The sequence below is a fragment of the Scophthalmus maximus genome, chromosome 19, assembly GCF_022379125.1.
Source record: "Scophthalmus maximus strain ysfricsl-2021 chromosome 19, ASM2237912v1, whole genome shotgun sequence".
NCBI lineage: Eukaryota > Metazoa > Chordata > Actinopteri > Pleuronectiformes > Scophthalmidae > Scophthalmus > Scophthalmus maximus.
The window spans coordinates 19580001-19592178 of NC_061533.1; the positions used below are offsets into that span (position 1 = coordinate 19580001).

General features: G+C 44.2%; 1 protein-coding gene across 4 annotated transcripts in view; it reads left to right on the plus strand.

Annotated features, from left to right (window-relative positions):
- ncor2 (nuclear receptor corepressor 2) overlaps positions 1 to 12178 on the plus strand; it is a 94427-nt gene that overhangs the window by 74654 nt on the left and 7595 nt on the right. Inside the window, exons 23-39 of one of the 4 annotated variants that reach the window (XM_035638680.2) lie at positions 1 to 26; positions 351 to 515; positions 656 to 792; positions 995 to 1094; positions 1286 to 1396; positions 2138 to 2241; positions 4513 to 4663; positions 4833 to 4982; positions 5139 to 5231; positions 5753 to 5970; positions 6067 to 6412; positions 6557 to 6760; positions 7357 to 7608; positions 9242 to 9394; positions 9491 to 9784; positions 9888 to 10074; positions 10167 to 10549. The exon at positions 1 to 26 is cut by the window's left edge and continues 22 nt beyond it. In XM_035638680.2, the coding sequence (XP_035494573.2) occupies positions 1 to 26; positions 351 to 515; positions 656 to 792; positions 995 to 1094; positions 1286 to 1396; positions 2138 to 2241; positions 4513 to 4663; positions 4833 to 4982; positions 5139 to 5231; positions 5753 to 5970; positions 6067 to 6412; positions 6557 to 6760; positions 7357 to 7608; positions 9242 to 9394; positions 9491 to 9784; positions 9888 to 10074; positions 10167 to 10549 (3074 nt within the window). The remainder of the gene's footprint in view (positions 27 to 350; positions 516 to 655; positions 793 to 994; positions 1095 to 1285; positions 1397 to 2137; positions 2242 to 4512; positions 4664 to 4832; positions 4983 to 5138; positions 5232 to 5752; positions 5971 to 6066; positions 6413 to 6556; positions 6761 to 7356; positions 7609 to 9241; positions 9395 to 9490; positions 9785 to 9887; positions 10075 to 10166; positions 10550 to 12178) is intronic. The other 3 variants (XM_035638684.2, XM_047329311.1, XM_047329310.1) reach the window with 3 other exon arrangements.

Below are 12178 nucleotides of genomic sequence, written 5' to 3' on the forward strand. Positions count from 1 at the left end.
GTTACTGACCCTCCTGCAGGGATTAAGTAGGTTCACCCCTTGCCTTCTCCCCCATTTTTTCCTACAGTAATTACACCTTTAGCACAGTACAGTGCAATCACCTCCTCTGCTGGATTTTACTGTGTACTAAATATTATTAGTGGGTTGTATGTTAACAAATTAATTCAGTGGTGTGTCACCCCGGCTGAGAGGTGGTGTGAAGGGTTTTGTGTGATCATGACCATGACAGTGTCAATGGTGTTGACAACAGTGAACTAGCAGTGGCAAAAGGACAGCTTCTTGGATTAGTTGAGGTTTAGTTGAGTGCTGGTTTTTCAGTCCTGGCTGTTTGTGTGTTGTCTTTGTTTCAGAAAAGTCCCGGGCCTTGTCTCCACACAGTGAAGCCAAGAAGCAGGCACTGGGCCCAGATGATCTAAGGACCTCTAACTTGGGTCGCCCAGTTCTCTCCCCATACCCCATGTCTCCACGAGACATGGCCAAGCTCAGTCATGACCAGCACTTGCTCCACTTCAACTGTGAGTCATCCTCTCTATTCTGTCTTGTTTTTTTCACATTCTTAACAACCCTAGCATCTTGATGCTAAACTGCCTCTACAAACTGTCTGCCAGAAATCAGACATTCAGATCTCAAGCTCATAATGCCTCCTGCCTTGTAGCGTTCCAGCAAGCAGGCCACAGTTCACTCTCTGGTCTGCCACAGGACAGTGGTAGACTAGCAGCCGTGAGACCCCTCACAATGCCAGAGCCACCACCTCTCATTTCCTCCACCAAGCCTGGGGGCTCCATCACACAGGTAGAGCACCACACAAATGAAAAAGAGGGCTTAGAGATAGTCACTGTTGGTCCCTCAAAATTCACAGAATTCAAAAATTATATATTTTAATATACTCTGAGTAGCAACTTTTGCTACGTGAATAGCTGATGATATACTGTAAAGACACGGATACATTTTTTTTTATCTAACATCATTGTTATTGACCAAATACTTTCTTTAGGGCACCCCAGTGCAGTTGCACAGCCCAGCTCATGGGTTGGACCACGGGAAGATGCCCCCAACACAAATGGGGTTGTCTTGGATGGATCAAAGGAAAATGGGTGAGTGAAACTTTCTGGAGGTACTCGTGCTCCCACAGTTTTTCTTTTCTGTAAGTCACCAACTACGTCTTAAGCATAAATTATGACGGATATAGAGGCCTGATTATCTGTTGCATTCATATGATACGCTTGTCTCATTATTGTCTCTCTGTTCTGTCTTTGTTCCTCCCAAACCGTCATCAACTATGCAGTAGGTCCTTTCCCCATGGTAAAACAGGAACAGTTGTCCCCTCGCAGTTCGTCCTCTCAGGCTGACTGCCTGTCGACCCAGGGGCCACCTCACGACAGTGCTACAGGACGAGGTCGGTTACTCACCTTTACTTCTCCTGACTTTAATTTCCGTACACAGTAAACTAGTATTAGTGCATTTAGGTGTATTTCAGTAGGTTCAGAATGGTTCCAGTGTAAATATTCAGACATGCTCTTTGTGTTTTTGTATTTTTTTTTGTTTTTTTAACGATTGTATTTTTCTCACAAATCAAGATGCCATACACCCTTGAATAACAAGCTATTCCACTTGTTTTATTGAGCACTGTCACGCAGAAAGATTAACCTGCTCGGCATGATGGTGACTCGCACACAGCAAGGACCCCACTGGAGTGACTATTCATTAGTGACCCGTACTCAAGTCTTATGGGGGGTCGATGGGGAGTTGAGTTCACTCAAGCTCATCTAATCTTACAGAGTTTGAGAGTATGTGAAGAATGGGAGGAAGTGCTTAAATCCATGTGTGCAAAGCTGATACACATACTGTATACTCAAGAGTAAAGTATGTATTAAATTACAAAGCTGTAATTACTGTTTTACTTTTAAAAATAGAAATGTAAAACCCGACGCCTCTGGGTACATTAGAATGAAAATTTGAATTATAGATATAGTAAAACAACCTTAGCTGTGTTTGCAGCTGTACTCACAGGCTTTTTCCAGACAATTCTTTTTGTTGCAAACAATGATTGTTTCCTTTGTTTTTCACTTGCACTACATGATACTTACCTACACTTTGGCTCATAGTGACAGAAATGTCTTTCTCACTATCTTTACAGCTTCTATTCCAGCTGTGCAGGGGGGCAGTATCACTAAGGGCATCCCAGGGACCAGAATGCATCCAGATTCCTCGATCTCCTACCGAGGGGGCTCCATTACTCAGGTGAGCTCAGACCAGTAAAAGTACCCAAGTCTAGGTCCTTGTTCCTTCTTAAGGCTGCTATACAGCAACTGGGAATGTCTCAAACAGGCTTTTTTCTTCTCTCTCAGTGCTCATCATAACAAAGTTGATGAAGGAAAATTGGCATTATCTAAAGATAATCCCCTTCTGCTTTGTTTTCACTCTCACTGTAACACAATCTCCCATATGTGCAGTTTGTTATCACTGCACTGGGTGCGGCCACCATGATGTGAGTGCATTAACAATATTCTGCTGACATTGTTCAAGTTTGAGTAGTGCATTACGACGGATAACTGGCAACCGGTGCTCTTCCCCTTTCTTTGGAGCACCTCTGGATAACATCTGAAATTCATGAAGTTTTTCAGTTTAAAAATTAACCACTGTAAATGAACCATTATGTAGGTTGAGGAGAGACTGAGCCCAGTCTTTACTTCCCCCTGAGATCACTATGCAGGAGCAGCTTACTTTGTTGTATGAGTTGCTTTGTCCAGAGACTGATGGATGTAAACGGTGAATTAAAACTGACACTATGTTAAACCCTTCTTAAGGTTCGCGATAGTCTTAACTTATGCTGTATTGCTGGTAGTCACAAGTCACCCTCATTATTTTCAGCTATATTCCTCTTCTGGTGGTTAATACGAGTTTTGTCCATATTGCTGCTGCTGCTGCTGCTGCTGCTGCTGCTGCTGCTGCTGCTGCTGCTGCTGCTGCTGCTTGGCACCTGCCCGTACCCTTTTAAAGCCACTGTCGTCAAACTTCACAGCCCTCGTGTTACTTGGCTTTGATTTGTGTACTTAAGATGAAACAGAGAGCAGAAAAGATGTTGAGAGGTCATGAGGCAGATCCAAGTGCTGGGGCTGCTGGATTTCCCTGCTGCATTGACATAACCACAGCTCTGAGTGGCCCTGTCACTCTAGCAACAGGTACACGTTGTACTGTGTCTGTTCCCTCTCCTATTTATCTATTTACTCTAGGCGCTGGCTATACCCAGTGGGATGTGATATACCCACTGTAATATCACATCCCACTGGCACACAAGATATAACCGTATTGAGAGGGGCTGTTGCCACCATGATATGACTCTACATATCATGGTGGTAACAGACACCATGACAGTCTGATACAGACTCTTCTGTGTCTCCCACTCAACCATCCACCCGCTCTCGTAACTTCTCCAAGCAGTGTAGACATATGACTCATACCCGGAGTCACATGATTCACAGTTTTAACAAAGCTGCCAGTTATTGTCTGCTGTTGTCAAGAGGTTGCGTCTCCACAGTTTTTGGGGGCGTACTCTTTTGTTCTTCAAAGCTGTGTTTTGTTTTTTTGAAATTCAATTTTTATTTCAATCCCTGTTATCTGTTACCCGCTATTGTAACAAACGCTTGTTGGGTTTGTGGGCAAAAACTATTCAAGAAAAAGAAAGCACATTCCTATGTAACACTACAATTGCATATTATAGTGTTACATGCGGAATGTGCTTCTTTTTTTTACAATCAAATCAACAGCTCACTGTTGCTCCAATTACATCTAATTCAACAATCCAGGAAAGAAAAGAATAAGCAAAACAAAGTGTTCCCAATCACTGACGCACACTATCTGTAGCATGAGTGTATACATCAGCATTATTTGCCTCCACTAGGATTTATTAATGCCACTTTGAAGCTGTTTTCTCAATGAATCTTTTTATGGGCCGACTAGTAAATAATTTTATTTAGTAATTTACTTTAAAACAGACTGTGTAATATATTTACAATACATAACTCAGTCTGTTTTTAATAGCATTGGTTGTTGGTTTTAAAATGTCTCTTATCCACTTTCGGATTTAAAAATAGTGATTATGCCTAATAAAGGCTATTTACGCTGGATAACACAATTGACTAGTCAGTGCAATCACATGGTACTAGAGAATTTCACAGTTTACAAGCTGCAGTGTCTGTTACCTGTGCCTGACTTGATCGTGGGCATTGTTGTTGGCATTCCCTCTGCAGCTCTCTGTGCAGTTAGCCGGAAAGGAGCCTGTTGGGAGCACAATGTAGCCTGGTGCTGCCTGAGGAAACAAGTTGGTTTGCCGAGCACAAGCATTGATTTTAGTTTTTTCTTTTTTATATGACTTTGGCATGTCAAGGTGGTTGTGATGAAATCCAGGCTCATAAATGACACATGCCGGTAGTCAAGGGCGTCTCTTGTAGGTCCTTGCTACAATTTATGATCAGATACGTGCAGGTCTCACATTCTCTCTCGTCACCACAGGGGACACCGGCTGATGTGCTGTATAAGGGAACCATAACCCGCCTGATCACTGAGGACAGTGCCAGCCGAGCGGAGAGGGAGCGGGACGAGGCACTGTCAAAAGGCCACGTGGTCTATGAGGGCATCAGCGGGCACATCCTCACATATGACCGTGAGTACTTCAGCTAGGCCAAAATAAAATTAATGGCCAACTGTTAATTTCATTTTGCGTAAGATCTGGCCTAACAAATGAAATGGTTCCGCTGAGTCAGTCGTACAAATAATTTGATGTGGAAGAGATATTGTTTATCTAATTGTAGGAACATCTTGGTCATTTGTAGGCTCTGCCTCTCAAACCCCTAAAGATGAGGGCCGAGGTCTTGGGCAGCCTGGAGAGATTCTAGGCCTGAAGCGTCCATACGATGCCATGGAGGGAGGCATCTCTAGAGGCCTGCCCATGAGGGATTCTCTGTCTGCTGCCAACTGTGAAGGTAATAGGAAGCTCCACTTAACCATCTGTCAGTCTCACAAAAGGCTACTGAACGTAATGATGTCTGTCTCTTGTTTAATCACATTCACCTCTAATTGTTGATGAAATCAGGGAGGGTAGTCTCGAATTTCACTGCTTCTTTCTCCCTCTCTCTCAGGTCTGATTGTTCGAGCCATGCCTCATGATAGGGACAGTCCGCACCACACACCTTACAAGGATGCTCATCACATCCGTGGTTCCATCTCGCAAGGTAGGATAACATATAACATAGCAGAAAGTGACACAATAGGACTGAAGAAATTGCAGCAAATTGAATCTTTGAACTGGATGTAAATTAATCTGCTTGCAAGAGAATCACGTTTAATATCTGTCTGCCATCTCTATTTGCATTGTGTTTTTCCTGAAGCCATGCACTCTCACTTCATCGGCCACATTCTGTGCTCACTCAGCAAAGCTGCAGAGAAAGATAGTCTTTTTTCTTTTTCGTTTTCTTTTTCCTTTCAAGAAACAGATTGTGCCTGTTTACCAGAACTCACCCACTGTCACCCACTGAGTACTTTCATGTCTTTACTTCTGTTTATCTGTCTGATAGCAGTAAAGTCAAATAACCATCTTGTCACATCTTGCCCAGAGACAGTAGTGGATGAAGCTGCTCAGAATCTTTTTTTTTGGTTTCTGTCCTGTCCATTTCCCAGATCCCTTCTGCGTCAATTGTGAAATCCATCAAATTAATAATCCACATTTCTTCAATTTCTTTTATATATATTTCAGGTATACCTCGTCATTTGGACCCTCAGGATGGATACCACAGGAGGGAGGCTAAACAGATGAAGAGAGAAGGCTCCCCACCACGTGGACCCAGTTCTCTTTCTGACCCAATGAAGGGCAGAGATGCCATGGTGCCCACTGTGAAGGAGGCTGGGCGCTCCATCCACCTCATTCCCAGGGAGGAGCTCAGGCAACCTGCCAAAGAAGGCATTATAGCACAGGTATACACACTATCAACACATACCATCGCTATCCAACCCTTGAAGTCTGGCCCTCTCTACACTTAACTGATTAATTCATGTTGTGCTTCTCTTCAGGGAACACCCATGAAGCAGGAGTCGTCTGGTTCAGGGAAACGTCATGATGTCCGCTCCATCATAGCCAGTTCACCACGTTCCTACCACAACGCACCCTCCCACCTGGAGATGCGTGCTGAGAGGGGCCGCTATGAAGAAGCACCAAAAGGGCGCCCCAGTGCGGTGGTCAGTACGGCTAGTCCTATTGCCCGTTCTTCTCCCCTTACACTCGGGTCAGAGCAGGGAGGCAAGGCTCATCATAGCCCAGTGGGCTATGACGACAAAGGCAACTTAAGGACCCCTTATCCTGGACCCTCCCATCGTGGCTCCCCTCTGTCTAGGGAGGCAAGCCAAAGGCAGCATGATGGTGAGTACATCTTAATTCAATCAATGGTTGGTTTGTTTCTGCAACAAATATCTTGCTATAACCACACCAGCTTTAATATCCTAGAACCAGATACGTCACCCCAAAAACTGTACATCGAAATGTATTTGCTTGTTCTTGCTCCAGGCTCAAGTAAGAATCCGTCTCAGGAGCGTAAAGCCACACCGACCCCGAGGGAGATGAGTGCCACCAAATCACCACTCCCTGGTGTTCCTGATCAGCAGGCGTATGAGCGTCTGCTGCAGGGTCTCGGAGCTGCAGATGTGTACCGCCAAATCCCCTTAGCCTTTGATCCTTCAGCGCTGCCCCGTGGCATCCCGATTGACCCAGGTACGGTCAAATTCAAAACTGCAAAAAAAAAAAAAACATGGAACACAGGAGCCTTGTTTTCTAAAACTTTTATTTTACATTTGGAGGGCTGTATGGCCCTGCACACCTTCTCAGGTCTTTTCAGTTATTCTGACCTCATTAGAGCTCAGCTAAACTTTGCTCTGAGTTATGTGAGGTCAACGAAATCCAGGCAGTCACTGTCCTGCCCTGTCCAACAACCCAACCTAGAATAAAAGAAAAATCCTTTCATTCGATGAGATTTTCTACCTGAAAATTTGCTCAGCTTTTGCCATAATACAGTGCATCAGCATTAGGCATAGCACTGAATTGACCAATCAAATACATGTATACATGCTTGATAGTCTACCAATGTTTCTGTGTCTGGTAATCCATTAAACTGCACTTTATGGTATGTATTTCATACTCTTGCGTGTAGCAATAGCACCAGTACCACACCGCTGTAGTCCTTTGTAGTGTTTAGTTGATCTGAAAACACTCAACAAAATAGTAAAGGGAGGAATGTTTCAGTCAAGCAAAATCTGTAAACACCCTGTATGTCCTATGTTATTTAGACATTTGCTACTCTTCATCCACAGCGGCCTACTACCTGCCTCGCCATCTAGCCCCCAACCCAGCGTACCCTCCTCCCTACCCCTACCTCATCCGTGGCTTTCCAGACACTGCTGCCCTGGAGAACCGCCAGACGCTGCTCAATGACTACATCACCTCGCAGCAGATGCACCAATGGCCCCCAGCAGCCGCCATGGCCGCCCAGCGCTCAGACCTGCTGAGGGGCCTTAGTCCACGAGACCAGCCCCTTTCCATGCCCTATTCTGCAGCCCCGCGCGGTAAGGCTAACCCACTTCACCAAACGTGGTTTGAGTCACATTAAGTGTGCTACACCTACATATGGAGCTTTTTAAGATCTCTTACCATTACTGACCCGCAGCAGAGTTCACTTTGCCTTGATTTTATTTAGTAACAGTGTCGTCTGTCAGGTGAAACATTAAGAACTGCAGTACTGTTTATCTCTTGATATTGAATTACTTGGAACTCTTTTTTATTTTAAGCACTTATTTTAAGTCTGATGTCACATAAGCTGTGGGCAATCAGCTGGTGTGCTGCATCAAGCAGCAGTTAAAGGTAATTATTAGCTGCTGGAGACGGAAACATGAATAATGTGAGGTTGTCTTTACTGTCTGGAGTATTTTTTATCAAAGCATCAAATACATCTAACTTGCCTCAGCATTTATGCATCATTTATCTATTTGATACAAGTTAAGTTAAAATGCATTGGTCTTACTTGAACTTACTTTCCTTGAGTAGTCCTCATTTCAAATGATCTCCATTGGTGAACAAAGGCACGCAAGTTTTTTTTTTTATTATTTTTATTTATTTGTGTGTGCGTGCGAGCAGCATTCCTTGCTTCTGCGCTTGACCCGAGAAAACACCATTGATTTTCGGAACCAGCACTTCGCCTCACCAACCGAGAGAAGTTGTTTGACCTACACGACGGGTTACTGTGCAAGACATGCACAGGACCGCAACATCGCAAGGCACTGGACACCCAGCACCTCCTGATACCTGCAGACTTTGTGCCAGCAGAGCGTGTCTTCTCCGAAGCGGGACTCATCATAAACAGAATGCGTTCTCGCCTTTCTTCCGGACACGTTGACATGCGTGTTTTCCTGAACAAGAATAGAATATTTAGGTTTTCAGAAAAACAGTCTTTCCAAATTTTATTTTCTGTTTAAAGTTGAGCCTGTTTTTTTGTTTTTTTTAACCGTTACAGGCCTACAGTGTTTTTTTTTATGTTAAGTGAAGTAAAGTGTGACCCCCGAATTTAATTATGTTTTTGTAAGTTTTGTGAAAAATAAATCCTTAAAGGGTAACTGTGACTGTTTTGATTCAAAATAAGCATTACGTGTTGGGTAGGCTGTATTGCTGTGCATCGTTATTCCTGCAGAAAGATGCGTTGGGTTCTAAAAATGAATTTAGAAAAACGAGTGGCCCTCGAGGAGTTGATGCAATCCCTCGATCCCTCATTCTAATCCCTACTTTGTAGTTGATGAGGGAGAAATGAGTGAGTTTGGTTTTCAGTATAATGTAATAATAACTTTTGTCTTGAAACGTTCATGAAAGCAGTATCTAATCCAATCCTATTGTATTCTCTCATTTTATTGCCTTTGTTGCAATCATTTACTTTGAGTTTTGTAGTTTGGTTTAATTTAATATTTTCCACTTTCAGAATAGGTGGTTAATATAAACCTATTATTCTATTATTTATTTACATTAAGTCATTTGTTGGTATTTGTTTCAAGGATACCAAATTTCCTTGTATTATTATATTACCTGTCAATACTAATATGAATTACATGTTTTCGACATGGACCAATATGAGACAGCAGTATGAGCTTTATTTACCACACCTAGACCAGCTATTAGGTTTTCCTTTACCCTTCTCTTCTTTCTGTCCCCCAGGGATCATCGATCTCTCTCAGGTGCCACACCTCCCTGTCCTGGTCCCTCCCTCTTCAGGGGCTGCCGGCTCCCCAATGGATCGCATCACCTACATCCCCGGGGGAAGCACCACCTTTCCTGGCAGGCCTTACACCACCTCCCCCATCTCGCCAGGTACAATTCAGTTCACAAAAGCAAACTCACCTCAAGAGTTGTTGCAGTTACTGTTTTCATAATTGTTTTTCTTTCCCTTTGCTTTTTTCCATACAGTTGGCTCCTCTCATGTAAACAAGATGCAAGGCACATCCTCATCTTCAGAGCGCGAACGTGAGCGTGACAGAGAGAGGGACCGGGAGAGAGACAGAGAACGGGAAAGAGAGAGGGAGCGTGAGCGGGACCGGGAGAGAGATCGTGAAAGAGAACGTGAGAGGGATCGGGAAAGAGAAAGGGACCGGGATCGAGAGCGCGACAGAGAGAAGGGCGGGTCTCTCGGAAATGTGGAGCACGCCCCCATCTGGCGGCCAGGTGTGGCGCAATTAGTGTTTAGTCATTTTTGTCTGCATGGTAAATGTGAAGTCACTCACTAACAGTTCAAATGTAGTTGGAGGAAAGAGTAGTTACATTTGATTAGGGTTAGGGGTAAATGAGTCTGTTTTGTCCATCTTAGGTACAGAGCATAGTTTGGCAAGCAGTAGCAGCGGCCCTGTGAGACCTGCTTCCCAACCGTACAGCCACCAGCACTCCCCAGTGTCACCTCGTACCCAGGAGAATGTGCAGCAGAGGCCAAGTGTCCTGCACAACACTGGGGGCAAAAGTCTTTCTGTCAGTGAACACTCCAGCTCATCTGTGTTACGGTAAACTGCAATATAGTTCTGTTATTTTTTAAAAATAACTTCTAATAACATTCACAGTCGTGGTTACTTAGTGTGTTTTGTTGACCCATTAGGTCCATGCCCTCAGGGCCAGCACGTTACCAGAGCTATCCTGGCCACCTCCAAAGGACAGGTGTGCCCCCTGAGAGCTACCCACCTGTCATGGACCCAAGTATAGCCAAAGAGCAGAGCCGTGATGGAGGCAAAACCAGGGGAGGTCTACCCAAGCATGTACAGGACCAGCATGGACCCTCCATTAAATCAGACCCCAAGCTGTCCAGCCCCGGCCCAGGAGGGATATACCCAGGGTCCTATCTCTCGGTTTCAGGCCGGCCCCAGCACCTACTGCCTCCCCAGTCGGATAACCCTCCTGGCCGTGGAGAAAGCGGTACACCTAGTAGGGAAAAGACTCAAAACAAACCGATGTCGATTCAGGAACAAGAGCTCCGAGCACTCGGTAAGACCACCATGACTGCGGCCAACTTCATAAACGCGATTATAATGCGTCAAATTTCTTGTGAAACGGGGATGCCAGAGACGGGCTCGCTTGTTGACAGCAGCGCCACTGATGGTAAGACGCTCTGGATCGCAGGGTCCCCCTCATCATCTAGACCGTCCCCCGTCAGTCTGTGGCCTATTGCACGCTGTGGTGGTTGGCATTATCAAATCAGCCAGATTCATTTACATTTTTTCTTTCACTGCTATAATTTTTTTGCTTTTTTTCCCCAGTCTTATTATTACATTTTCTGTACATACTTAAAGACCACCAAGGGTGCCCTCTGGAAAACCAAACTTCTAGCCTGTCCAAATTGGACACAACTGACTGAAATTGAACGTAAAGAGGCAGTTTATTGATAAAATATTGCGAGCAAACAACTTGACACATATATTTTTCCATGCAGAAGACCCTAGGTGTCCTTTAAGGTGTCATTCAAGTTAGCTTAAGCTGGGGGGTCATTAATCCAGAACATTCTTTCCTGCTTATTTTTAATTTTCTGACTTTAATGTGGCACTCCTCTTCCCTCTTTTTCCATCTGCTTACTTTAAACAGAATATTTCACCATATGCAAATTTTAGACAACTGAAAAGGCGTTGCACTGCAGGAGGCTTTTATATAGCATGCTAAACAAGATTGCTTGTAATTCAAGCACTTTGACTTTGCACATGCAGTGACTGTACTTCAATACTGCATGTCAGATTAGGCACTCCTTCATGTTGCTACTCACACACCTTTTTGAAATGCATTGTGCTGAGTCACTACTTTGGACAATGACCAAATATAACCTAGATGACGAACAGGGAACAGAAAATAGATATGAGAGTTCCTCTCATTAAATGTCATTGAGAGCCTTAAGCCAAGTTCAAAGTCATCGGATCGACTTACTGTCTTGTGAGTCGTTGCGAGTTTATACTACATGACTGACTGGCGAGCGGGGTCTCACAATATACAACCTTTCACCAGGAGAAAACCAGACTAGTACGTCTGGTCCCTAAAACACAAAAACAAAACGTTGTTGTCTGACCTCCGCTTGTGTTAACTCCTATTGCATCTCATTTGCAGATTCCTGTATGCATTTACAAATCAGATTACGCACACACAGATTGCGATATAGTTAGATAATTCTTTAAACACTCAAATGGCCCTATAGTTAACCATTCAAATGAGTCTGAGTGATCCTCCTGCTCATCTGTGGCATCCTGCTCACACACGATGTCTTTATTTTATCTCCCCCTGTCCTGTGGTCTGATTGGCTGTAGTTGTGGCCGATTCATCTACATATTTAGCCTGCTAGAAACCTAGTCGGACAAAAATTTGTCGGCGAGTTGAAAATCAGGCTACAGATCGTGTAGTATGAACTAATCATTACCAACCACCAAACCGAGCACCCTGAGGTCCCAGAGAGAACCGGTGCTACACAGAAAGAGAGTGCTGAAAGGGGAGGCACGGTGGAAAAAGACTGGGCAGACGATCAGCCATCCAGGGAGAGCGGGGTACTGCAGGTTTTGGCATCCAAATCTCTGCATGTTCCTATTTATGGCTCACTGCAATTTATGCTAATTTAATTTGATTTTAATTTTGTTTTTT